The sequence below is a fragment of the Gossypium hirsutum genome, chromosome A05 (assembly GCF_007990345.1).
Source record: "Gossypium hirsutum isolate 1008001.06 chromosome A05, Gossypium_hirsutum_v2.1, whole genome shotgun sequence".
In the NCBI taxonomy this organism is placed as follows: domain Eukaryota; kingdom Viridiplantae; phylum Streptophyta; class Magnoliopsida; order Malvales; family Malvaceae; genus Gossypium; species Gossypium hirsutum.
In genome coordinates, this window is record NC_053428.1 from 14,626,755 (window position 1) to 14,650,905 (window position 24,151).

At 34.3% G+C, this 24,151-nt stretch overlaps 2 protein-coding genes and 2 non-coding genes across 6 annotated transcripts; 1 reads left to right on the forward strand and 3 right to left on the reverse strand.

Moving 5' to 3' along the window:
* Window positions 1–14,762: 14,762 nt before the first annotated feature.
* Window positions 14,763–14,835, reverse strand: TRNAR-ACG (transfer RNA arginine (anticodon ACG)). Its single transcript has one exon. It is a non-coding gene; the product is annotated as a tRNA-Arg (tRNA).
* An 896-nt stretch (window positions 14,836–15,731) lies between these two features.
* LOC107942639 (uncharacterized) lies at window positions 15,732–16,316 on the reverse strand. Its single transcript, XM_016876343.1, has one exon. The coding sequence runs from the start codon at window positions 16,314–16,316 to the stop codon at window positions 15,732–15,734; it is 585 nt and encodes a 194-aa protein (XP_016731832.1).
* A 2,137-nt stretch (window positions 16,317–18,453) lies between these two features.
* LOC107942638 (DNA replication licensing factor MCM3) lies at window positions 18,454–23,300 on the reverse strand. 3 transcript variants are annotated; one of them, XM_016876341.2, is made up of 16 exons: window positions 23,142–23,300; window positions 22,915–23,012; window positions 22,599–22,807; window positions 22,238–22,368; window positions 21,920–22,158; window positions 21,584–21,820; window positions 21,240–21,394; window positions 20,947–21,155; window positions 20,690–20,855; window positions 20,417–20,619; window positions 20,129–20,188; window positions 19,960–20,049; window positions 19,556–19,692; window positions 19,276–19,350; window positions 19,013–19,154; window positions 18,454–18,903 (listed from the first exon to the last, which is right to left on the reverse strand). In XM_016876341.2, the coding sequence occupies exons 1-16, from the start codon at window positions 23,205–23,207 to the stop codon at window positions 18,748–18,750; spliced, it is 2,373 nt and encodes a 790-aa protein (XP_016731830.2). In that variant the 5' UTR covers window positions 23,208–23,300; the 3' UTR covers window positions 18,454–18,747. The 3 variants fall into 3 exon arrangements, 2 of the variants coding, with proteins under 2 accessions (XP_016731830.2, XP_016731831.2); XM_016876342.2 differs by having other exon boundaries at window positions 18,454–18,807; window positions 23,142–23,299; XR_005927119.1 differs by lacking the exons at window positions 18,454–18,903; window positions 19,013–19,154; window positions 19,276–19,350; window positions 19,556–19,692 and having other exon boundaries at window positions 20,417–20,543.
* Window positions 23,301–23,395: 95 nt separating this feature from the next.
* TRNAR-ACG (transfer RNA arginine (anticodon ACG)) lies at window positions 23,396–23,468 on the forward strand. The gene has a single exon. It is a non-coding gene; the product is annotated as a tRNA-Arg (tRNA).
* Window positions 23,469–24,151: the final 683 nt, after the last annotated feature.

A 24,151-nucleotide genomic window follows, 5' to 3' on the forward strand; every position in this document is an offset into this window, starting at 1 on the left:
CTTCAAACCATACAAGCTCTTCTTCAATCTGCACACATAGTCCTCTTTCCCTTGTGCAACAAAACCCTCTGGCTGCTCCATGTAAAGCTCTTCTTCCAAGTCACCATGAAGAAAAGCAGTTTTCACATCCATTTGTTCAACCTCTAGGTCATAACAAGCTGCCAAACTCAGTATAGTTCTGATAGAGGACATCTTCACAACCGGAGAAAATATTTCTTCAAAATCAACCCCCTTTTTTCTGAGTATAACCCTTGACGACCAATCTAGCTTTGTATCGTGGAGATGAAGACTTCTCTTCTTGCTTCAACCTGTAAACCCACCGATTCTTCAAAGCTCTTTTGCCCTTAGGCAGTTTCACCAATTCAAAAGTATGGTTCTCATGCAAGGATTGAAGTTCGTCTTTCATCGCTTCAACCCACTGATCTTTGCATTCACTCTCCATAGCCTCTTTATAACATTTAGGTTCTCCCCCATCAGTCAAAAGAACATATTCATCAGGAGAATACCTGACAGAAGATCGTCGATCTCTGGAAGACCTTCGAAGTGGAACTGCTGGTGGAGCTATAGGTGCTTGTTGTTGATCATTCACAACATCATCCATGGGAGTATCAAAGTCACCTATAGTCTGATGGTCACCACTAACATCACCATGCACATCATCCTGGATAGGATCTGGTGAAGAGTCTAGGGGAACCGGATTCACATCGATCAAGTCACCACTACCTTGTGAATCCACTTTCTCCGTCTTATCAATGTCATCAATGGTCTGATCCTCAATGAAGGCAACATCTCTGCTTCTCACGAGTTTCTTCTGAACTGGATCATAGAGTCTATAACCAAACTCACCATCTAGACCATAACCAATAAAAATGCATTGTCGAGCCTTGGCATCCAACTTGGATCTTTCATCCTTTGGAACATGAACAAATGCTTTACAACCGAACACACGTAGGTAATCATATGACACGTCTTTACCAAACCAAACTCTATCTTGCACATCACCTTTCAAAGGAACACTAGGAGACAGATTTATCACATGTGTCACTGTATTCAAAGCTTCAGCCCAAAACGATCTTGGTAACTTTGCATCTGACAACAAACATCTGACTCTCTCAATCAATGTTCGGTTCATTCTTTCAGCTAACCCATTTAACTGTGGAGTCTTTGGTGGTGTTCTCTGATGTCTGATTCCCTGTCGCAGACAATACTCATGAAACGACCCTGTGTACTCGCCACCATTATCAGTACGAATGCACTTCAACTTCTTCCCAGTTTCCCTTTCAACTAATGCTTGAAACTGTTTAAACACCTCAAAGTGTAAACCCATAGCTTTCTTAAACAATCATCAATGAAAGTCACAAAGTAAAGTGCACCACCATGTGATCTTACTTTTATCGGACCACAAACATCTGAATGGACCAACTCTAGCAACTCTGATTTCCTATGAGGAGGATGACTTCAAAATGAAACTCTTCTCTGCTTTCCTGCTAGACAATGAGCACAATTCTTCAGTGTAACATTCTTTAAACCCGAAAGTTGATTCTTCTTCGCTAAACAGCTAAGCCCCTTCTCACTCATGTGACTGAGTCGTTTATGCCACAACTCAGTTGAGTTGTCATTCAGTGTCACATTCACCGTCTCTCGAGAAGTCAGCTTGCATCAAGTACAAATTTGAGCTCTTCTTTCCTCGAGCCACAACCAAGGAGCCTTTAGTCAGCTTCCACTGCCCTTCACTGAAGGTGTTACAGAATCCCTCATCATCAAGCTTTCCTGCAGAAATCAAATTCAAACGGACATCCGGTGCATGTCTGACATCCTTGAGAGTTAACTTTGTTCCATTGTTACTCACCAAGCTAACATCTCCCATACCAATAACCGAAACCAAACCATCATTACCCATCTTTAATACCCCAAAATCACCAGGAGTATAAGATGTGAAGAATTCCTTCCTCGACGTGACATGAAGTGATGCACCAGTATCAATCACCCAACTAGTCTCGTCGCATGCTAGGTTGACCAAATTCTCATCACAAATAACTAACAGATCTTCACGAGTAACAGTAGCAACACGCTCGGATTTTTCATCGTCATTCCGGTCGTGTTTATCACCACCACCTTTGTTCTCTTTCTTCCACTTGAAGCAATATTTCTTGATATGACCTTTCTTACCACAATGATGACACTCAAGATTCTTGTATCTCGATCTTGACTTGCTTCGGCTTTTATCTCTACCCTTTCCATCTTTGTCTCTGTTTCTCCCCCTGTTCTCGATAACCAACACCTCGGACTGTGATGTAGAACCCTGAGATCTTCTTCTAACCTCTTCATTCAACACACCACTCTTAGCCAAATCCAAAGTAATAATACCCTATGGGGCAGAATTAATGAGTGAGACTCGAAAGGTCTCCCAAGAGTCTGGTAGAGTAGCAAGCAACCAAAGTCCTAAAATCTCGTCATCAAATTTGACACCCATACCAAGCAACTGATTCATCACATTCTGAAATTCACTAACATGGTCAGCTATAGACATTCCCTCTTTATATTTCAGCGCCATCATTTTCTTCAGCAAAAACAACTTGTTATTGCCCGACCTCGAAGCATACAAGCTTTCAAGCTTCTCCCACAATGTTCGTGTAACGCCCCCTAACCCTATACCGTCATCGGAACAGGGTTACGAGACATCACCAGTCAGTACAGTCCAATTTCGGCCATTGATTAAAATAAATATTTACACACATCCTAGTTTTAAGATGTCGTCCCTTTAATGGGCCCTCGCGGTCCAATATGAACAGTAAATTCAATTCGGGACTAATTTAGAATCACTACGAATTTTTAGTAAATTTCAAAATTCATACTACATACCGTTGCCAACCATAATTTACTCATTTCATGAGTACATCTACAACCTAAATGACTCTCATAAAACATCCTAGGTACATGCCATTACCAATAATTAACACACTTTACCTTAATGAATTCGGGATCGAACTGGGATGCCGATTCAACGTTCTATCTTTACTAAACCTGCGTACGGAAACAAACCGTACGCTGAGTATGGTATACTCAGTGGTATTTCCATAATCCGAACACTTAATAATATAACAATTAAACTTAAAATCACAATAACAATTATAAGTATTCATTATTTGTTTTATAGATAAATTTTCAATTACTTACCATATAAATTCTATACAAGTCATATAACAAACACAATAACATATTTGTTCAATTCTTTTCATTTACTTACCGTATAAATTCTATACAATATATTCACAATTCACTTGTTTTCACACTTTATTTCTTAACAATATACCATTTTAATTCATTCTAACATCAATCATCATCCATTTGAACTTCACTCATTTCATGAACCTTTTGGTTCATGTTTTCAATCTCATATCTCAATTTCAATTCTCAATTCAATTTCTCATTTCATTCCAATAGCTCAATCAATCAAATTCACTCGACTTATCTTTTCACTTATTTACCCCTATTAACAAGACTCGGACCTTGGCGGATACACGGATCCAACCAAACACACCAATATTGCACCCAGTGCCTCATCGGATAGTTCGAAGCAATATTTGACACCCAGTGTCTCATCGGCCTAGCCGAAGTAAAGTTGGTACCCAGTACCTCATCGAATCTATCCGAAGAAATATAGTGACACCCAGTGTCTCATCGACTCGAGGTCGAAGAATCCCTGAACACTTCCAATCCTATGGCATGCCAACTATATCCGACTCAGCCCGATACTGTTAATAGGGTATTCAATTCACTTTCATTTTTTTCAATCAATACACATTTTAATTAATCACATAAATTCATAATTCAATACAATTCAATTCACTTTTCAATAACAAATATCCAAATATCACAAATCTCATATTTAAAATTTCAAACAATTTATATTTCAATTCAATTCAAATAATCAAAATATATTCAATATTCAATATATATATCTATATATATACGCCAATTCAATCAATATAAATTCAATAATTTCATCACATACTATATCAATCCATTTCATTTGCAAAACACAATAATTCTTACTTCAAAACACTTAATATACATATTAAGAACTAAATTCAACAATTAAGTATTAGGTTCGGATTATAGAAATACAAACCGTAAATTTTCGAGCTAACTCCCGTTGACTTTGTCTTGTCCTTTCTTAGCCGAGATTTCTGGTACCACATTGACTACGAAATTAATACAATTCATAATCATTAATACATTACTAATTCATATCTTGAGTTATAGAATTCTAAATTAAGATCCGCTAATTTTTCCTGAAACTAGACTCACAAATCTTCTTACAATAAAATTTTCAGAATTTTTGGTTTAGCCATTAAGTGCAGTTTATTCTTTAAATTCACCCCTATTCTGCTGTCTAACAGTTTCGTCCCTTCTTCACTAAAAATAAATTATCTCACAGTACAGAACTCGGATAATATTCTCGTTGATTTCTAATGAAAATAGACTCATTAGGGATTCTAAACATATAACTTTAAGCCTATAATTATTTTTATTCAATTTTTGGTGATTTTCCAAAGTCAGAACAGGGGAACCTGAATTCATTCTGACCTTGTCTCACAAAATTCATTATATCTCATAATTTACAATTCAATTGCTTATATCGTTTCTTCTATAAGAAACTAGACTCAATAATATTTAATTTCATATTTTATTCATCCTCTAATTCAATTTCTACAATTTTTGGTGATTTTTCAAACTTAGACTACTGCTGCTGTCCAAAATAGTCTTAGTACAAAATGTTGATTTACTTTAATTTCAATTTAATTCTAACTAAATTCACTTACTTTTCTATCTTAATTCATACTTTATTTTTATTCAAATTTCATCCATACTCTCATTTAAATATTAAATTTCCAGCATACTTTCCTAATTTCAAAATTTCATCAATTTAGTCCCTACAACATAAAACTTATAACTTACTTTACAATTTGATCCTATTATCAATTCTAGCTTGAAATTTACTCAATTAAACCCTTAATTCACTATTTTATTCAACATGAACTGTACTTGAAAATCTATAAACTCTCAAAATATCAACTTAATTTCATCAAAGTCATGTTCCAAAGCTTCTAAAACATCAAAATTTAAGAAGAAATGACTTAATTGACTTACCAAATTAAACTTTGAGCCTTGAAACCCAAATTTTCCTTTTTCTTTTTCTTTCTTTCTTTCTCCCCTGTTTCTTCTCTGTTTCGTTTGCTTTCATTCTGTTTCTTATGTTTCTTTACTTATTTATATAATATAATATATAATATAATATAATAATTTAATATATATATTTTAACACATAAAAAATCTCATATTTTTATGTTTATGCCGCCTCACTTAGGACAAATGGCATAATTGCCATTTTGGTCCTCTTCATTTTCTTTTATTCTACAATTCAACTTTCATCCTTTATTCAATTTAGTCATTTTTCCTAATTACTCTTAATTAAACTAAATTTACTTAATTAAACTCTAATTAACCACTCAATTGATTTCGTAAATATTTTTAATAAATATTTACGAATCCATTTTTCAGAAACGGAGACCCAAAAATACACTTTTTCGGTAACGGTAAAATTCGGGTCGTTACAATTCTCCCCCCCTTTTATAATTTCGTCCTCGAAATTTACCTGAGAGAGGTGGGGGTATAAGTACAAAGATCTCGCTGTTCCTCTCGGTTCCCATATTGCTTCTTCAATATTATGACATTACCGCTCGGGCTAGTATCTCAACCGGCTCTTTTTCATACTATAGATTACATCAAATCTCAATATCCTTTGTCGGTATAACATGCAAGAGATTTGATCTCTATAATCTTCTGAGCTTCAAATCATGAAAAATTATCATAAACTTTCTGTAACTTTAGAAGCAAAACCAAGCAATATTTTACCAATTTGACTTTTCTACAACTTCACATAGCCCAACAGAACAAGAACTCAATTTCTTTTTCAACCTGATCTTTAAAATTTTCTTCCAAGGTGGATCTTTCCAAGGTGGATCTTTAAGAAATATCATATCACTAATTAAATACTCAATATCCCAACGTTTCAAGTCCACATATGATTCTTATCTGTCAAAATTACTTTCAATCTATCTCGAATCACTTCCACTTTTCTTCAATTTCACGAATTAAACAACTCTGCATATTCTTTTTCTCACTGTATTTAATCAAATCCCATGCAGTTTACATCAATCATTATTCAGAACTTCATACAGTGCTGAAAACTATTATTACGCACCCAGAACTTCTTGTACTTGTTCTATAATCAGAGTATAAACCACGTATCTCAATCAGAAATAATAGAAACCACCATACCATGTAATCTGATAATCTCAGAAACCTAGATTTCAAACAATTATTGAGTAAGAAACTTATTCATACTAGAATAGAATATACAAGCTTCACCATACCTTCGATGATTACTCAAATACCGTCTTTCTTTTTCAAAGATCGAGATAATTCCAATTCAAACCCATAGAAATTATATCCCACTTCCATTCTGATATCCTTTCTAGCTGTAACAGTTCTGAAGATATCTGTATCTGATATAAACATTTATATACAATTTCAAAGCACTACTTTTCTTTCCCAGTCTTCAACACATCTTCCTCAAATCACTGTACATCTTATTCTTCCAAAATGCATAGACATAGTACTACTATAATTTCATGCAAATTCTCCTGTATAAGTTCTGAATCTCTCTGTTCAGCTTTTATTTCTAAATAGCAAACAACCATCATATCCAATCTGAAATGTTTAATCAGAAATCTGTATACTATATCCATTTAATCGATAACTCATTACCACATTTCTGAGCTTCGCAGATCTGATGTAAAGAAGTCGGTTTAATTTTTTTATCTCTACCAAAATTGAACCATCTTCAAATGATAACAGTCAGATGTTCATAGCTCATAACACAAAACAAAGCTTTCAACTTGAATATACATACATTCATTGTCTTTTCGGATGATAATTAATTATCATATCTTGATCTTTTAATGCAAGAACAATAACTACCACTTCCGAATCAGGTATCAAATAATTCTTCCCATGTGATTCTAACATTTCGTAACATAAACCATTACTTCATTTTTTTTTGCATCAAAACACTGCTATCCCTGTAAACCACAAGTTTCTTTATCAGATTTCAGACTGAACCAGAACTAGTGCTTCAGTTAACAGAGCTTTCAACTAATCAGAACCTTGCTAACGTCTATCAGATCATTCCAATTCCACATCTTTCTATAATAACCGACTAGTTTTAGAAAACCTCTGATTTCAAATATATTTTCACTATCATTTCAGTTACAAAATCTATAGCACATTCAACTTCTTCAATCAACAGTAGTTCGGGTAACTCTTCTGGAAACACATTAGGATTCTTTTGCACTATTGCCACTGATTTAAACCTTAACTTAAATATTTAATATTCAATACATAAACAAGGTAAATACCATGACCCCTTTCCGGCATATATCTATGTTGGCATGTTCAATATCACAATAGACAATTAGTTCAATCTTCTCTGATTCAACAAAACATTTCATCATCTCGATCTTGCAACATATTATACTTCTGCTTATAATTTACCACCATATCATGCAGAATTAACCATTCCATTATTGAAATTATATCAAACAGTAAGAACATCAAATCGTTCAGAAAACAGTAGTATCATTATCAAACAGTTCCTGCAGATCTTATCAGCCCATAAATACTAATTTGAAAAATTTAATGCTTCAACCCAAAAATTTCAGCAAACCCAACAGGCAAATCTTTAATAGATACTTAACTTATGTAATCATAGGAATAGTTAAACCAGGATCAATTTAAAATAATCATATTAGTGTCGATAAAGAAGAAAGTTCCTGTAATGACATCCGGTAGAGATAAATCTTCTCATATATAATTAACATATACCCTGGCTGATGTTCATTCTCCAGATTTTACAGTGAAGTCATTTGTAACACTTCGGCTTTCACTCGTATTTTTGAGATTACAGGGTAACCTACCTCTGTTAACTACATTACTCGGTCTTAAACTCTGAATAATATTTTTTTTTCAAGCACTCACTAAGATAATAATCAAGAGAATCATGTCTAACACATAGTTCATTCCTTATTCTATATTCTTCAGCTTCTGTCTTCATTTAAACCATCTTCAAACCATTTGTATCATACAGTTTCTATCGGAATATACCCTCTGATATATTTATTTAATCAAACAAATTCCCTTCATACACAGTTGCAGTTATATGATCCTGTTTAAGCTTCAAGAATTCTGTACGTTTCTGATCAAGAAATCTCTGACTGATATATATATTTCTTTCAGAACTCATCTCAGAAAACTTTCAAATAACCCTTTCTTAATCACAACATAATCAATGTTTTCTACCACTGATAAGCTGAATCTTTTAACATAAATATCATACCCTTCTAACATTTAATCGGTGATCAGAACAATTCATTTACAATCCCGATAATATTCTCTAACCAGGTTTCAGTTTCTTTCAAGATCATTCTCAACTGTAATTCTCAATTCATCCACACCATATATATACATGTCCAAATCATTAACAGCAGATAACTTACCCGTTCAGACAAGCTCTATACCTTGAAGCACTTCGGGAACCGATTGAGAAACAGGAAGGGTAGATATCATAACAAATACAATTTCTTCTATTCACTGAAAAACATCAGTTATAATTCTAAATAATTATGTATCATTTTTTTTTCTATTATTTCATCAGTCATCATTCAGTAATTAATTACCCATTGAGTTTATACCCAGTGTTGTTGATTCAGTTTTCATCTAATTCACGAGACTATTCGTCTCCAGTACACATTTCATAATCAATACCATCGATATTTTTGTCTAACATTTTCACTATAAAACAGTACCAAACAAATATATCAGCATCCGATCCCGACTCAATTTCGACTCAATTATGGCATGTACCCCTAGACTCAATTCCGAGTTCGATTTAGTCCGAGAATCGGCTAAACCTGAATAGCTCTGATACCACTAAATGTAACGCCCCCTAACCCTATACCGTCATCGGAACAGGGTTACGAGACATTACCAGTCAGTACAGTCCAATTTCGGTCATTAATTAAAATAAATATTTACACACATCCTAGTTTTAAGATGTCGTCCCTTTAATGGGCCCTCGCGGTCCAATATGAACAGTAAATTCAATTCGGGACTAATTTAGAATCACTACGAATTTTTAGTAAATTTCAAAATTCATACTACATACCGTTGCCAACCATAATTTACTCATTTCATGAGTACATCTACAACCTAAATGACTCTCATAAAACATCCTAGGTACATACCATTACCAATAATTAACACACTTTACCTTAATGAATTCGGGATCGAACTGGGATGCCGATTCAACGTTCTATCTTTACTAAACCTGCGCACGGAAACAAACCGTACGCTGAGTATGGTATACTCAGTGGTATTTCCATAATCCGAACACTTAATAATATAAAAATTAAACTTAAAATCACAATAACAATTATAAGTATTCATTTATTTGTTTTATAGATAAATTTTCAATTACTTACCATATAAATTCTATACAAGTCATATAACAAACACAATAACATATTTGTTCAATTCTTTTCATTTACTTACTGTATAAATTCTATACAATATATTCACAATTCACTTGTTTTCACACTTTATTTCTTAACAATATACCATTTTAATTTATTCTAACATCAATCATCATCCATTTGAACTTCACTCATTTCATGAACCTTTTGGTTCATGTTTTCAATCTCATATCTCAATTTCAGTTCTCAATTCAATTTCTCATTTCATTCCAATAGCTCAATCAATCAAATTCACTCGACTTATCTTTTCACTTATTTACCCCTATTAACAAGACTCGGACCTTGGCGGATACACGGATCCAACCAAACACACCAATATAGATGTCGTCCCTTTAATGGGCCCTTGCGGTCCAATATGAACAGTAAATTCAATTCGGGACTAATTTAGAATCACTACGAATTTTTAGTAAATTTCAAAATTCATACTACATACCGTTGCCAACCATAATTTACTCATTTCATGAGTACATCTACAACCTAAATGACTCTCATAAAACATCCTAGGTACATGCCATTACCAATAATTAACACACTTTACCTTAATGAATTCGGGATCAAACTGGGATGCCGATTCAACGTTCTATCTTTACTAAACCTGCGCACGGAAACAAACCGTACGCTGAGTATGGTATACTCAGTGGTATTTCCATAATCCGAACACTTAATAATATAACAATTAAACTTAAAATCACAATAACAATTATAAGTATTCATTTATTTGTTTTATAGATAAATTTTCAATTACTTACCATATAAATTCTATACAAGTCATATAACAAACACAATAACATATTTGTTCAATTCTTTTCATTTACTTACCGTATAAATTCTATACAATATATTCACAATTCACTTGTTTTCACACTTTATTTCTTAACAATATACCATTTTAATTTATTCTAACATCAATCATCATCCATTTGAACTTCACTCATTTCATGAACCTTTTGGTTCATGTTTTCAATCTCATATCTCAATTTCAATTCTCAATTCAATTTCTCATTTCATTCCAATAGTTCAATCAATCAAATTCACTCGACTTATCTTTTCACTTATTTACCCCTATTAACAAGACTCGGACCTTGGCGGATACACGGATCCAACCAAACACACCAATATTGCACCCAGTGCCTCATCGGATAGTTCGAAGCAATATTTGACACCCAGTGTCTCATCGGCCTAGCCGAAGTAAAGTTGGTACCCAGTATCTCATCGAATCTATCTGAAGAAATATAGTGACACCCAGTGTCTCATCGACTCGAGGTCGAAGAATCCCTGAACACTTCCAATCCTATGGCATGCCAACTATATCCGACTCAGCCCGATACTGTTAATAGGGTATTCAATTCACTTTCATTTTTTTTCAATCAATACACATTTTAATTAATCACATAAATTCATAATTCAATACAATTCAATTCACTTTTCAATAACAAATATCCAAATATCACAAATCTCATATTTAAAATTTTCAAACAATTTATATTTCAATTCAATTCAAATAATCAATATATATTCAATATTCAATATATATATATCTATATATATACGCCAATTCAATCAATATAAATTCAATAATTTCATCACATACTATATCAATCCATTTCATTTGCAAAACACAATAATTCTAACTTCAAAACACTTAATATACATATTAAGAACTAAATTCAACAATTAAGTATTAGGTTCGGATTATAGAAATACAAACCGTAAATTTTCGAGCTAACTCCCGTTGACTTTGTCTTGTCCTTTCTTAGCCGAGATTTCTGGTACCACATTGACTACGAAATTAATACAATTCATAATCATTAATACATTACTAATTCATATCTTGAGTTATAGAATTCTAAATTAAGATCCGCTAATTTTTCCTGAAACTAGACTCACAAATCTTCTTACAATAAAATTTTCAGAATTTTTGGTTTAGCCATTAAGTGCAGTTTATTCTTTAAATTCACCCCTATTCTGCTGTCTGACAGTTTCGTCCCTTCTTCACTAAAAATAAATTATCTCACAGTACAGAACTCGGATAATATTCTCGTTGATTTCTAATGAAAATAGACTCATTAGGGATTCTAAACATATAACTTTAAGCCTCTAATTATTTTTATTCAATTTTTGGTGATTTTTCAAAGTCAGAACAGGGGAACCCGAATTCATTCTGACCTTGTCTCACAAAATTCATTATATCTCATAATTTACAATTCAATTGCTTATATCGTTTCTTCTATAAGAAACTAGACTCAATAATATTTAATTTCATATTTTATTCATCCTCTAATTCAATTTCTACAATTTTTGGTGATTTTTCAAACTTAGACTACTGCTGCTGTCCAAAATAGTCTTAGTACAAAATGTTGATTTACTTTAATTTCAATTTAATTCTAACTAAATTCACTTACTTTTCTATCTTAATTCATACTTTATTTCTATTCAAATTTCATCCATACTCTCATTTAAATATTAAATTTCCAGCATACTTTCCTAATTTCAAAATTTCATCAATTTAGTCCCTACAACATAAAACTTATAACTTACTTTACAATTTGATCCTATTATCAATTCTAGCTTGAAATTTACTCAATTAAACCCTTAATTCACTATTTTATTCAACATGAACTATACTTGAAAATCTATAAACTCTCAAAATATCAACTTAATTTCATCAAAGTCATGTTCCAAAGCTTCTAAAACATCAAAATTTAAGAAGAAATGACTTAATTGACTTACCAAATTAAACTTTGAGCCTTGAAACCCAAATTTTCCTTTTTCTTTTTCTTTCTTTCTTTCTCCCCTGTTTCTTCTCTGTTTCGTTTGCTTTCATTCTGTTTCTTATGTTTCTTTACTTATTTATATAATATAATATATAATATAATATAATAATTTAATATATATATTTTAACACATAAAAAATCTCATATTTTTATGTTTATGCCGCCTCACTTAGGACAAATGGCATAATTGCCATTTTGGTCCTCTTCATTTTCTTTTATTCTACAATTCAACTTTCATCCTTTATTCAATTTAGTCATTTTTCCTAATTACTCTTAATTAAACTAAATTTACTTAATTAAACTCTAATTAACCACTCAATTGACTTCGTAAATATTTTAATAAATATTTACGAATCCATTTTTCAGAAACGAAGACCCGAAAATACACTTTTTCGGTAACGGTAAAATTCGGGTCGTTACAGTTCGAGCATGTGTCTCCTGATCAATGTGGTTGTAAACATTTTCTTCAACAAATTGCCGAATAAAGCCACACACTTGTTGATGCTCAAATTCTCATTCTTCATCACTTTTCGAATCGGGTTTTTGAGTAGTAAAGACCGGAAGATGCAAAGCCTTCACAAACAACAAGTCCTTCATTTTATTACGCCAAAGTTGATAATTTGTGCCATTCAACATAATCATCTTGCTCGTATTAATTTCCATAATTATCTAACACAAAAACCAAGCTCTGGTACCAGTTTGTTGGGAAGAAACCGAACAACCGAAATAAAGCGAAAGCACAACCGGTGTTCTTTCTCTCCTTATAACTCCTGTCAAAAATTATGGCAAGCACAATAGCACAAGATATGTTCTCTAGCAACCTTAATCAACCACAAATCAACTAATGCAACCACAACAAAAATAAATAGAGACACTGATATTTTTACGTGGAAAACCCCTCTAAATCAAGGGTAAAAACCACGGGACTTTAGAGTCCGATAAAGAGCTCTACTATCATCAAATGTTCGACTACAAAATCACAATATCAAGCCTACAACAAGCATTCAACTCCGACAAGGCTAACAATATGTAATCTTTAGCAAAAGAGAGAAAAATGAGAAAACATCACCAAAAACGTAGCTGCTGAAAAATGGGTATTTCCGACGTTACAAGTCTCGGATGAAAAATCCGACCGTACAAAGTCAAGAACACCTTATCACCTAGCTGCTGTCCAAAAATCAGCTCAATCGAACCACGGATGGACCTTCGATCGAGGAGTTGATCACTGTTGCACCAAGCTTGAAAAACTGATTTTTCTATTCTCTCTTTTTCTCCAACGAGCTTCAATCTCACTCTCTGTTTTTCTCTTCTTTTAAATTGAGAATTTGACACTCAATAATAATAGAAAGGCTGCCCACATCCCACACATAAAAAAAATTGACTTTTGACAAAATCAAAGAAAGATAAAACATTATGGCAGAAAATATGAGTTTCCCACATAGTGAGACCCATACCCAATAGGGGGGGTTAGCTATGTTTTACTCTTTTAACTATAAATATCAGCAATTGAAGTATTTGCTGGTATTGTTGATTTGATTTATTTGGGAATGGCTCTTTGTTATGAAGTTGTTTATGTTTGAGAAAACAGCAGAATGTTGGAAGTTTGGAAATATAATAGAAAAATGCCTGTGAACAAGTCAGATTGGAAGATCCAATGGAAACTACAACTACCTTTTAAAATCATTGTTTTCTTAAGATTTGCACAAATTGTCGCCCATGTAAGAGCTCTTACCCATCGTGTTTATACACATATGAAACAAGGGATCATCTTTTCCTTGAGTGCTGTTTGGCTTGGCTCTTCCTTTGGGTATAAAGGATTTTATTCTCCTGGTCTGGAGGTCTTCAATCAGAATCCTGTCAAAGGGGGTATGTGTGTGCAAAGGAACGAGGTTGTCTTCACAAAAGGGAATACTAATCCTATCTCTAGGTTATTCTTGCAAGTAAAATCTTTTGGTGAGGTATGGTTATTCGCTTTAACATGAAGGGCTAGAGGAGATCAGATTGACTCGCCTTCTTCAGGAGAAGAGCCTAAAAGGAAAATGTGGTTATGGCATTGCCTTTTGCTTTAATTCTCAAGGACAGTGCCTATCTGCTTTATCGAAGCAGAACCTTGAGCATCAAGTGGCAGCCTTCATTTTGCTGAGAGAAATTTTCCTTCAAGCCGCAAAGAAAAACCTGAAGCTTTTTCATTGGCAATACGATCCAATAGTCTCGGACATGCAGCATCTACCATCCTTCATGGTCACGCTTACAGACTTGGCTAAATGGACAAAGTAGTGGAAGGGAACTCTTGACTTGGCCACGACATCACCTGCTGAAAAATTAAAAAGAACGACTCCGCTGGGGATCGAACCCAGAATCTCTGGTTCCGTAGACCAGCGCCTTATCCATTGGGCCACGGAGTCCAGTGTTTAATGGAGCTGACTATTTTAACTATATTAGCAAAAGTGAGATGTAAGGTCCGATACAAGGTTGATCTATATGGGTCAGAAGATGAGAAAACACCAGATGACCCTAAAACTTTATTAATACAGTCTCATTATCAACCCACAGTAGTTAGTCACCGCAACTGGAAAACATAGCCCATACATCAACCATGATTTGTTTATACTAGTATCAAGTGTATAAGGACTTGTTTATTAGTTGGAATGGAAATCAGTTTGGGATTCAAATATTATAAATGTAAAAAATAATGATGGAAGGGTTTAGAGTCCAATCAATGCCATACAATTAAGGGATATCAGGAGTCTTTGTCAAAAATAATAATAATAAATCTCACCGTGATACGGGTCTAAAATTAACTGTTAGGATAGATTCTCCAACATTTCAAAATTCTATTGTATTTATAAACAAGGTTCAAAATTAACTCTTCGAATCTTGAGATTATTACTATTGCACTACTATTACTTCAATTTAAACAGAATTTAAATCGGACTAAGATAATTGTGTAATTAAAAAATAGAAGAAAGGCTTTTTTTAATTTAAATTTTGCATTACTTTTTTCATCTAAAATTTTAAAATTCAAGTTTTTTTTTTCTTAAAGTATTCACGGGAGTAAATCCACTAATTAAATTTTCAGGTTTTGTAAGTTTATCAAGAGGAACGAATTTTAAAACTACTAGGAGAGAAATTCAAACAAATCTTTAACCTACACTTTGTTATACTCCATGTCCATGAAAAACAAAAAAAAAAAAACACACAAAAGAGAAACATAGCATAAAGCAACTCTACTAAACAACGAAGCCCCATTTCGACACACGTCTTACATGCATAAGAGAACAGCAACCCATTGTCACCGCCACTAATCCACCCTCCTCTCCACCACCGCTCCACCACCTCCTAGAAACGTTGCCACCTTTCTTTCGACCATTTCTTCATCCGCCACCTCCTTCACGCTAAACGACAAAGACTCTCTCCTCATCAAGAACCTCCCAGTTGGAGGAACCCACAAGTTAAGCAACCCTTGCGGCCTACCCGAACTCCTCCAAACCTGCACCGTCAAGCACTGAATCGGGTTATCCACGGGATCCGAAGCATCCCCTCCTTTCAAGACATCGCAAAGTAAAACCCTGGCACTCCCCGCTGGCTTCTCCCTCACGTGACCATGCGCGTATATGTCGACGTTCACCGCCGCCAACACGTCCTTCTCCGCCAGCTTGGCGTGGAACTTCACCATCACCACTTGGTTCCATGTGGGGTTGGTCCCTCCATGCTCGTCCACTTGGGTTTTGACCATGTGGAAGTCCTTTTCCACGTAGACAACCGCGTAGGCTCTCATTTTGGTCAAGTGCTTCACGTTCTTGAGGTCTTGAGCTGAGATTATGAGAACCTCAATCTCTCTTAGCTCATCTTCCCCTCGTTGACAAGTTGTCCGGCGATCCGACATAATGCTCATGATGCAGGACGTAAATAATTTCTCTTTTATTTTGCTGAACTAAACAAAAAAAATTCCAATTTATCCAATTTACTATTGGGCTCTCTGTCAATGTCATGGCCCAAACTTCACAATGTTTTGAACTTTTTGGGTTTGGATTTGGGTTTGCACCATTTGTTTTTGATGTTTTTTAATAAATTTAAAATTGTAATTAATATTTTCATTAGGAAAACATAAATTTGATGTTGTATTAAAAGATTGATGATTGAATTTGAATTTTTTTAAAGGTTGAGGACTAAATTAATAAAAAAGAAGTAGAAAGTATTATGCTTTTTTTCAAACATTCCTCAAAATATTAACAAAAAAAATTACAGCAAAGTTTTGGAACCCAATTCGCCAGGCATGGTTCAGCCATAAGTATGTTCAGGAATCCAATGAAGGACAGAAGTAGCCGCATTGTTAATAACCCAAAAACAACATTGGTCTCACTGGGGATTCAAGCTATGACCTATGAATATGATATCATCATTACAGAAATCTCTCATGGCCCCATTCAAAGCAGTATGATGTTTATGCAGTTAAATTTGGGGCACATTACAAAATTCCTCCTACACTGGAACATGGTCTCTATTCCCAATATTCCATCCACTCAAAGTCTCTCTTTGGTGTTTTGATTCAAGTATTTCCATAATTGAATTACTTTGATCTTTTCCCCACTTTATGATAATTTTCTTTTAATAAAAGATGATCATCACCATTTCCAGCTATGGGTAAAGTGCGTAGTGCTTCCAAAAGGAATTACAAAGAAGATGCTTAACAAACCAACCACTGCCAATCTAATAATTAATTTATATGTTTAGGCTACTAACCATGTTACTTTTATGTTAACTAATGTCTTAAGCCTTGAGATACCCATATAATGCCCTATTTTCTCATGGTGAACAATCTTTAAGCTGATTCTCTAACATGTTCCTCATTTCCAAATTCCCAACATACTGTTTCAAAATGAGTGAAAATTATTGAAATATATAATAATGCCGGCGTAAAGTTTAAGTTTCAAAAAATAATTCAACCAAAACCCAAATTATGGGAATGAGAATAAGCAAAAAAGCTTGGCTAGAATGAGTTATCAGTCCAGGCTGGTATACAGTTTACAAAGGAAATTAAAATAAAATAATTAGATGACAGTGCCTTGAAATGATTTTGTTTGTGGTTAAACCAGCAAAACAAAGCTGGCAATTAGTTTGAATATTAGAGCTTCGTCTATAAAAGAGTTCCATTGCAGTTAAAAAGATTCTGTTCAATATATACATATAGCTTCTCTCACTTGGGTAATTTGTGAGAAATGGAGGGAAGCAAAATGAGCATGATTTTGATTGCCTACATCACACTTGTTGCGAGCGGAGCGATGGGTTTGAGGGAGGACCAAGGAGCGGTTGCACCCTCACCAATGGAAAGTGGCGGAGTGGCTCTGGGTGTTCCGGCCGCACTTGCTACTGCCTTAGCTTCTATGCTTGCATTTGGCTGCTTCTTTTGATTTTAATTCCTTTGGTGAATACTGTTATCCAGTTTCCATTTCCTTTCATTTGCCAACTAGTTTCGTTCTCTGTAAATTTCATTGTTATTTTTAAGTTAATTGAATGTTAATAAAATCTTGATTTATTTATTCTTTTTTGTTGTTTAGCTTTCTCATAGCAAATATGGAACAGGTACTGTGCTGAAAAGGGGATGTTAAAAACAAAACACACACTAACCAGAAGAATAAAATAAGAGAAATTTTGTTTAAGCGTTAAAACAGTTCAATTTATGTAGATGTTTTCAATTTTGTTTTTTTTTTCTTCCCTCTCTTCATACAACAACTCCTATAGACGTTTTGTGCCTAAGGCCGTAAGGGTTTTTTTCCCTCTTAGTTTTTGCGTATTTCTAAAACTAAATATATGATAATATAATTCGACATATGAATGGTCTGAATTTTTTATTTAAAATTCGAATTTGGTGTCATACAAATATTTCATATCAAACCTCTTATCAATGTCATTCTATCAAAAATTTTGCTGACCAACATAAATGTATTAGTTAAATTTTAACTAAAAAAGTAAAGGTCAAATTGATAATAAAAAAATTGATACATTAATTAATAAAGAAAACGTTTAAATCAGGTTCCAAAGAACCAACTTCAAGTACTTCATTAAAGCATTGGCCAATTATCATACAACAGATGATCCAAAGAATACATGTTACATCAAATTCTGGAATATGTAAAACCTATTTCTGAGCACTTCTCAGTTCACCTAATATCAGCTACACGACATGATAATTCTTTTAAGATCTTAGACTAAATCATGAGTATTTTAACTTTCATGTCACAGTGAAGCAGAACCATCATAGAGGATCAGCTCCATACCTGCTTATTTTGGTTGATCCAGGTCTTCTCTTACACATCTTAAACTATCATATGCACGGTTTCTCCAGCTATCATCAATATATTCTCATCTTGCAATTTCTGAAAATTGTGAAAAAAAAAATACTGGCTGTTATTGCATACCCTTCCTGTATATTGGCAAGTTGGAATGCAAAACATGGAAATTGTTGGTGCCAGCTTCAAAATGTTACACCAAATAAGGGGATAAAAAATTGTCAAACATCATTTAGAATACGAAAACTTCATGCTAATATTCTAGTCTCAAACAACGATATCTGAACATTACCTCTAATATAGACATGATCTCAACCCTCGAGTAATGGACGTCAGCTCCTACGTTGACTATATCCTCTACTTCTGCAATAGATACGGTTTCCTTGTGGTTTGCACGCATATGCTGACCAAATATAGTTTTAAAAGCTTCTATTCTGCAATCCATCAACAAGGAGATACAAAAAGGAAAATCAAATGAACCCATGAAACTGTAGAGCTGATTTGGAGGGAAAACATGTGTGAACTTGTACTTGAAGTGTTTAGTAGGACACAGACCTTTCGACAGAACCAGTAGCAGTGGCCTGCTGGGCCAGTGGAGGATCATCTACTTCCATAGCATCTGCAGTTTGGCTAATTTAAAGCAAAATAAGATAAGGTGAGCCACATCTGGAAACATTTTAAGCCTTTACTAATTTGCTGATCAAATTTACAAATGGAGAAGTATCTACACTATTCAGATAATCCAATAGCTTATAATAAGTAATGTTTGTTTGTAAACTTAAGCATTGGGCAATTGTAAAATCCACATTTCTTGAAAGGCTTATAGCATTCTCACCCTCGACGATCAGCTCTTTGTTTTCTCTGTTGTTCTCTTTCCCGTTCTTGTTCGCGATCCTCCATCTCAGTCAATTCTTTATGATAAATAGCAAAATTTAGAACTTTCAGAGCAGCTTCGACATCAACTTTCGTAATCTGCCATGATAAATTATCATGCAATCGAAGTGTGAATAAACACATAAGCCCAAAAGGAAATATAATGAAGCAGCCACAAGAGGCAAACATGCAATTCAAAGACAAACATGAAATCACCATAATTATGGTTGACCCTAAAGAATAAAAATGGAAATTAAAGAGAAATAAAAGCAAGTTCCAGAAAAGAAAACTATATGAACATGGCCACAAATCCCAATACCATCAGATTACAAGTAGAGGGCTGCTTTCTTTTTAAGAAATCATTACCTTTCTGCTTAACTTCAACTTTGCATGAGCAGTTGACAGACGAATAATGGTTTCCAAGGTTCTAGCTGTGATTGGAAGGGTTCCACCAGTCTACAAATACCACTCACATATCAGACTTACCAATTGAGGTAACTATATCAAGATATGTCAGCTGATTATAAAATCAAACCTTTGCATTTGAACTGGCATTTCTGAGATCTGCATAAGCTGTTGCAATTTGTTCTGAAGCCTGCAGATGAGAAAACTTTAGAGTAAGCTGAGGATAAGTATGTTAAGAATGGTAGGGATCTTGGGGAGACAAGTTAACATGTAATGAATGTTTCTTTCTGAGAAGACACTGTAGAATTACCACAGTATTTCTAATGATTAAAACTGAAGAAAGAGGAAGAAACTAGAAAGTAATTCAAATGGGAGGATAATCTAAATGGATTAAGTAAAAGAAAAGAATATCCACAACCTCATCAGTTAGCTCAGGTTGAATCCTATGCTTTGCGTAATGAATATACTTTTTGAGGAACTTTATAGTAAGATTATCAAGCTTCCGACCTCTTTCAGTCTTCCTCCCATGCAGCATTCGATTATACCTGACAAAAACAGATGAGTCGGTGTCAGCTTCATCTTCTCTTCCATATCTTGAACTTCCATCAAGAGCTGCCTCACCTGCATCATTAACTACCTTAGTAGGTACATGTGCCACAGTCTTAGGAACACAAGAAAACTCTTTGCCTACCTCCATCAATAGCAGAGCGAAACCGATGCATTCTCAAGACATGCTCAGAGATGTGACGATCAATATCAGCATCCATTTGATCCAATACAATAAACAGCAGATCGAAACGAGAAAGCAAAGAGTCTGGAAGTCCAATGTTCTTTGTTGGAGTCAACGAACGATCATACTGCATATTGAACCGATAACTAGTATAAACTCAAGATGTACATCCTTTCTAGCAGAGTGAAAATGCATCTTAGCAACCAATATACGCTTACAGTTCCATATATAGGGTTTGCAGCAGCCACTACACTGCACCGAGCATTCAATGATGCATGGATACCAGCTTTGGCGATAGTTACAGTCTGCTGCTCCATGACTTCATGTATCGCAACACGATCTTGATCATTCATCTTGTCAAACTCATCAATGCATACAACACCTCTATCACCAAGGACCATAGCACCTGCTTCCAGTCTTCTTTCTCCTGAACACAGAGATGTTTAATTTCATCAAAAGCACCAAAATTTGGACTATAAGCAGCAAGGCTATAACAATTGAAATGCTTTACCTGTTTCTTGGTCGGAGGTAACAGCAGCTGTCAAACCAACACCGGAAGAACCTCTACCGGTGGTTGAAATAGCCAATGGTGCAATGTTCATGATTGCTCTTAAAAGTTGGGATTTTGCAACAGATGGATCTCCAACCATCATCATGTTAATGTCCCTGAAAAAGAGCAAGACTTTAGCTTATTTTTAGCGTTTACCTAATCTTAAGACATAGTGGTAAAGCTGCATAAAGCATACAATCAGAAAAATCAAGATGCAGTTGAAAGGAAGGAATAACAATCAGTTGGGCAACTATTTATCAGATATATAACTTCAAAGATACTTAAATAGTAAGAGAACAACTAACCCTCTTAAATGAGTGCCATTCTTCAAATTCTTTTCCACTCCACCAAGCATTAGTAAAACCACAGCTTTCTTTATCCACGAATGCCCATATATTGAAGGTGCAAGGGAGTTACCAAGCAGGTCAAATGTGTCATCTCTCTCTGCTATCTTCTTAATATTTTTCAGGTCCTCTGGGCTGTAGATAGGTGCATTAGCCTCTTTGTTGAGCAGAGAGACATTATTAGCTATAAGAACAGTCCTGCATTGAAAAAATTACTCATTCAGGATTTGCATATTGGAAAAACCGAGTTATAATGATAAAAAATTACTTCCAAATGATGCACTACATATGTGATACCTGAAAACACCGTTCACACTGCCCTTACTTTTTCCTGGAAGAGCTTTATATATCCCTACAATAGCCACACGATCTCCAGGCTTGCATGAATCAACCAGGTCATCCTCAACTATGACATCAACGGTTCGAGGAAGCTGACCAGGAGCAGCATTTTCAGGTACTTCTTGAATCGACAAGGTCTGGTGATCTTTATATTGGCACAAACCATATTCAGTCACCAATAAGTTTCCATTTTCATCCTGAAAGAATATTCCCCATTAGACAATGCTTAATCCAATACCCATACAGATATGAGGAGATCTAGACAATGGAAATTACCCTGGTAGGATACACGGATCCGGTTGGCAAACCATTGTTGGAGGTGATGTCTCGATATTCCCTAACGGTGAAGTTTTCAGTGGCAGGACAAAAGTGAACACTTTTAACAACCTTCGGTCTTACCAGAGAACCTAAATTGAGATAGGATCATGTTAATACAAAGCAAAACAAAGAAAAATCATTAATAAGCATTTAGCGAATTTTCAATACCCAAACTAATCAGTTTTCAAAGCACGTGCCTCCTTTTAACAAAATCCTAGATTCAACTTTTAGCACATTATATGAACAAACAAATAATAGTGTAGTTATGCTTCAACTTGAAAGGAAACAAAAAGAGCGGAGTATTCGAGAATAACGATACATTTGGTAACAATGCCAACGACGCAGACCATGGAGCCAATAAATTCGGAAAGGAGCTCTCTGGGTGTGACGCGACGAGAAACGAAAGGACCTTCAAATCCCACATGAACTATTTCCCCTTCTTTCAAGTACTTTGGGTCAATACTTTTAGCAGCTTCAGTCACCGCATCGAAAAAAGGTTGCATATATTCACTCGGATTCTTCAGAATCCTAAAAACTCAAAACAATGAACAAAAAAACCAAATCAGTTTAAACAAACCAACGCTTAAAATGATGAAGAGAAAAAGAAAAGAAAGTTATGGGAGAAGAGAGCGAACCTAGTAGCCAAGTTGTTAAAAGAGTGTAGATCGGAGATGTTGACGATGAGACGGCGACGCTTGTGATTTATCATTGCCTTGATTTCATCTTGGTAAATCTGATCGAACAAACAAACAAACAAACAAACAAAAATGAAACCGTTATTAAAATTGATAGCGTTTAAAAAAAAAAACAGAAAACGAATAGAAGAGAAGGGAATAGAAGAGAAGGGAATGGGGGAAAGTACATCTTGAGACAGGAATTGGCTGATATCTTTCTTCCTATCAGCATAATCTTGAGCTCCCAACTCCATTTTTTTTTTCCTTCTCACTGTACTACAGTATTGACACCAAAGTGCTAATTCGATGAGCTTCTTTTCCTTTTTCTTCCTCAGCCCTAGACCCTGGTTTTGGCGGGAACAAGTGAGATGATGGCTGTTTTGGCGGGAATTGAGTCAATGTATATATATTATAAATATTGTGCGAAGCGTACAACAACTAAGACTCCATGGCCCAATGGATAAGGCGCTGGTCTACGGAACCAGAGATTCTGGGTTCGATCCCCAGTGGAGTCGGATTTGCTTTGCTTTTTTTATTTTGATTTTTGGTATTGTAATCCAAAATAAATATTGGGCTCCCATAAAACCCATCTGTTATGAAAATCCCGAGCCAGAGGGCCTAATGTTATTTCGCTGATTACTATTTGGATGAGTTGGATTGAATCAAATAAAAATATATAAAATAATTGAGTTAATAAGTCTTATTTTATTATAGGATAAATTTAAATTATTAATTAATTTATTTAGGTCTCAAAATTATTATTTTAGACAAAAATTTAAAATTTTAACTATCTTTATATATTCTCTAGATTTTTTAAATTTTTATATATTTTCTAAAAAAATACAAATTTTAGAATTTTTATAAATATTTAAATTTTATTTTTTATTTTGATTGAGAGAAACTAATTTACTCATTTTGAAAATCGACAGTAACCAAAAAACATTTACACTAATCTGTCATTTGACTCAAACAATTCAAAATATAAAATATTTTTCTTAAAGTGAATTTTGCTCACCCCTAATTATTATTATTATTATTATTATGAACTATCACCTCAAATATGTAGTGATTAATCATATCTAGTTATTTATTGAACTTCACAACCATTCCGACATTAAAAAAAAAGAAAAAAAAGAGAGAGAGAGAGATTAAACTCAACCATAAATTACATTGAATATGTTTCAATTTAATTTAACAC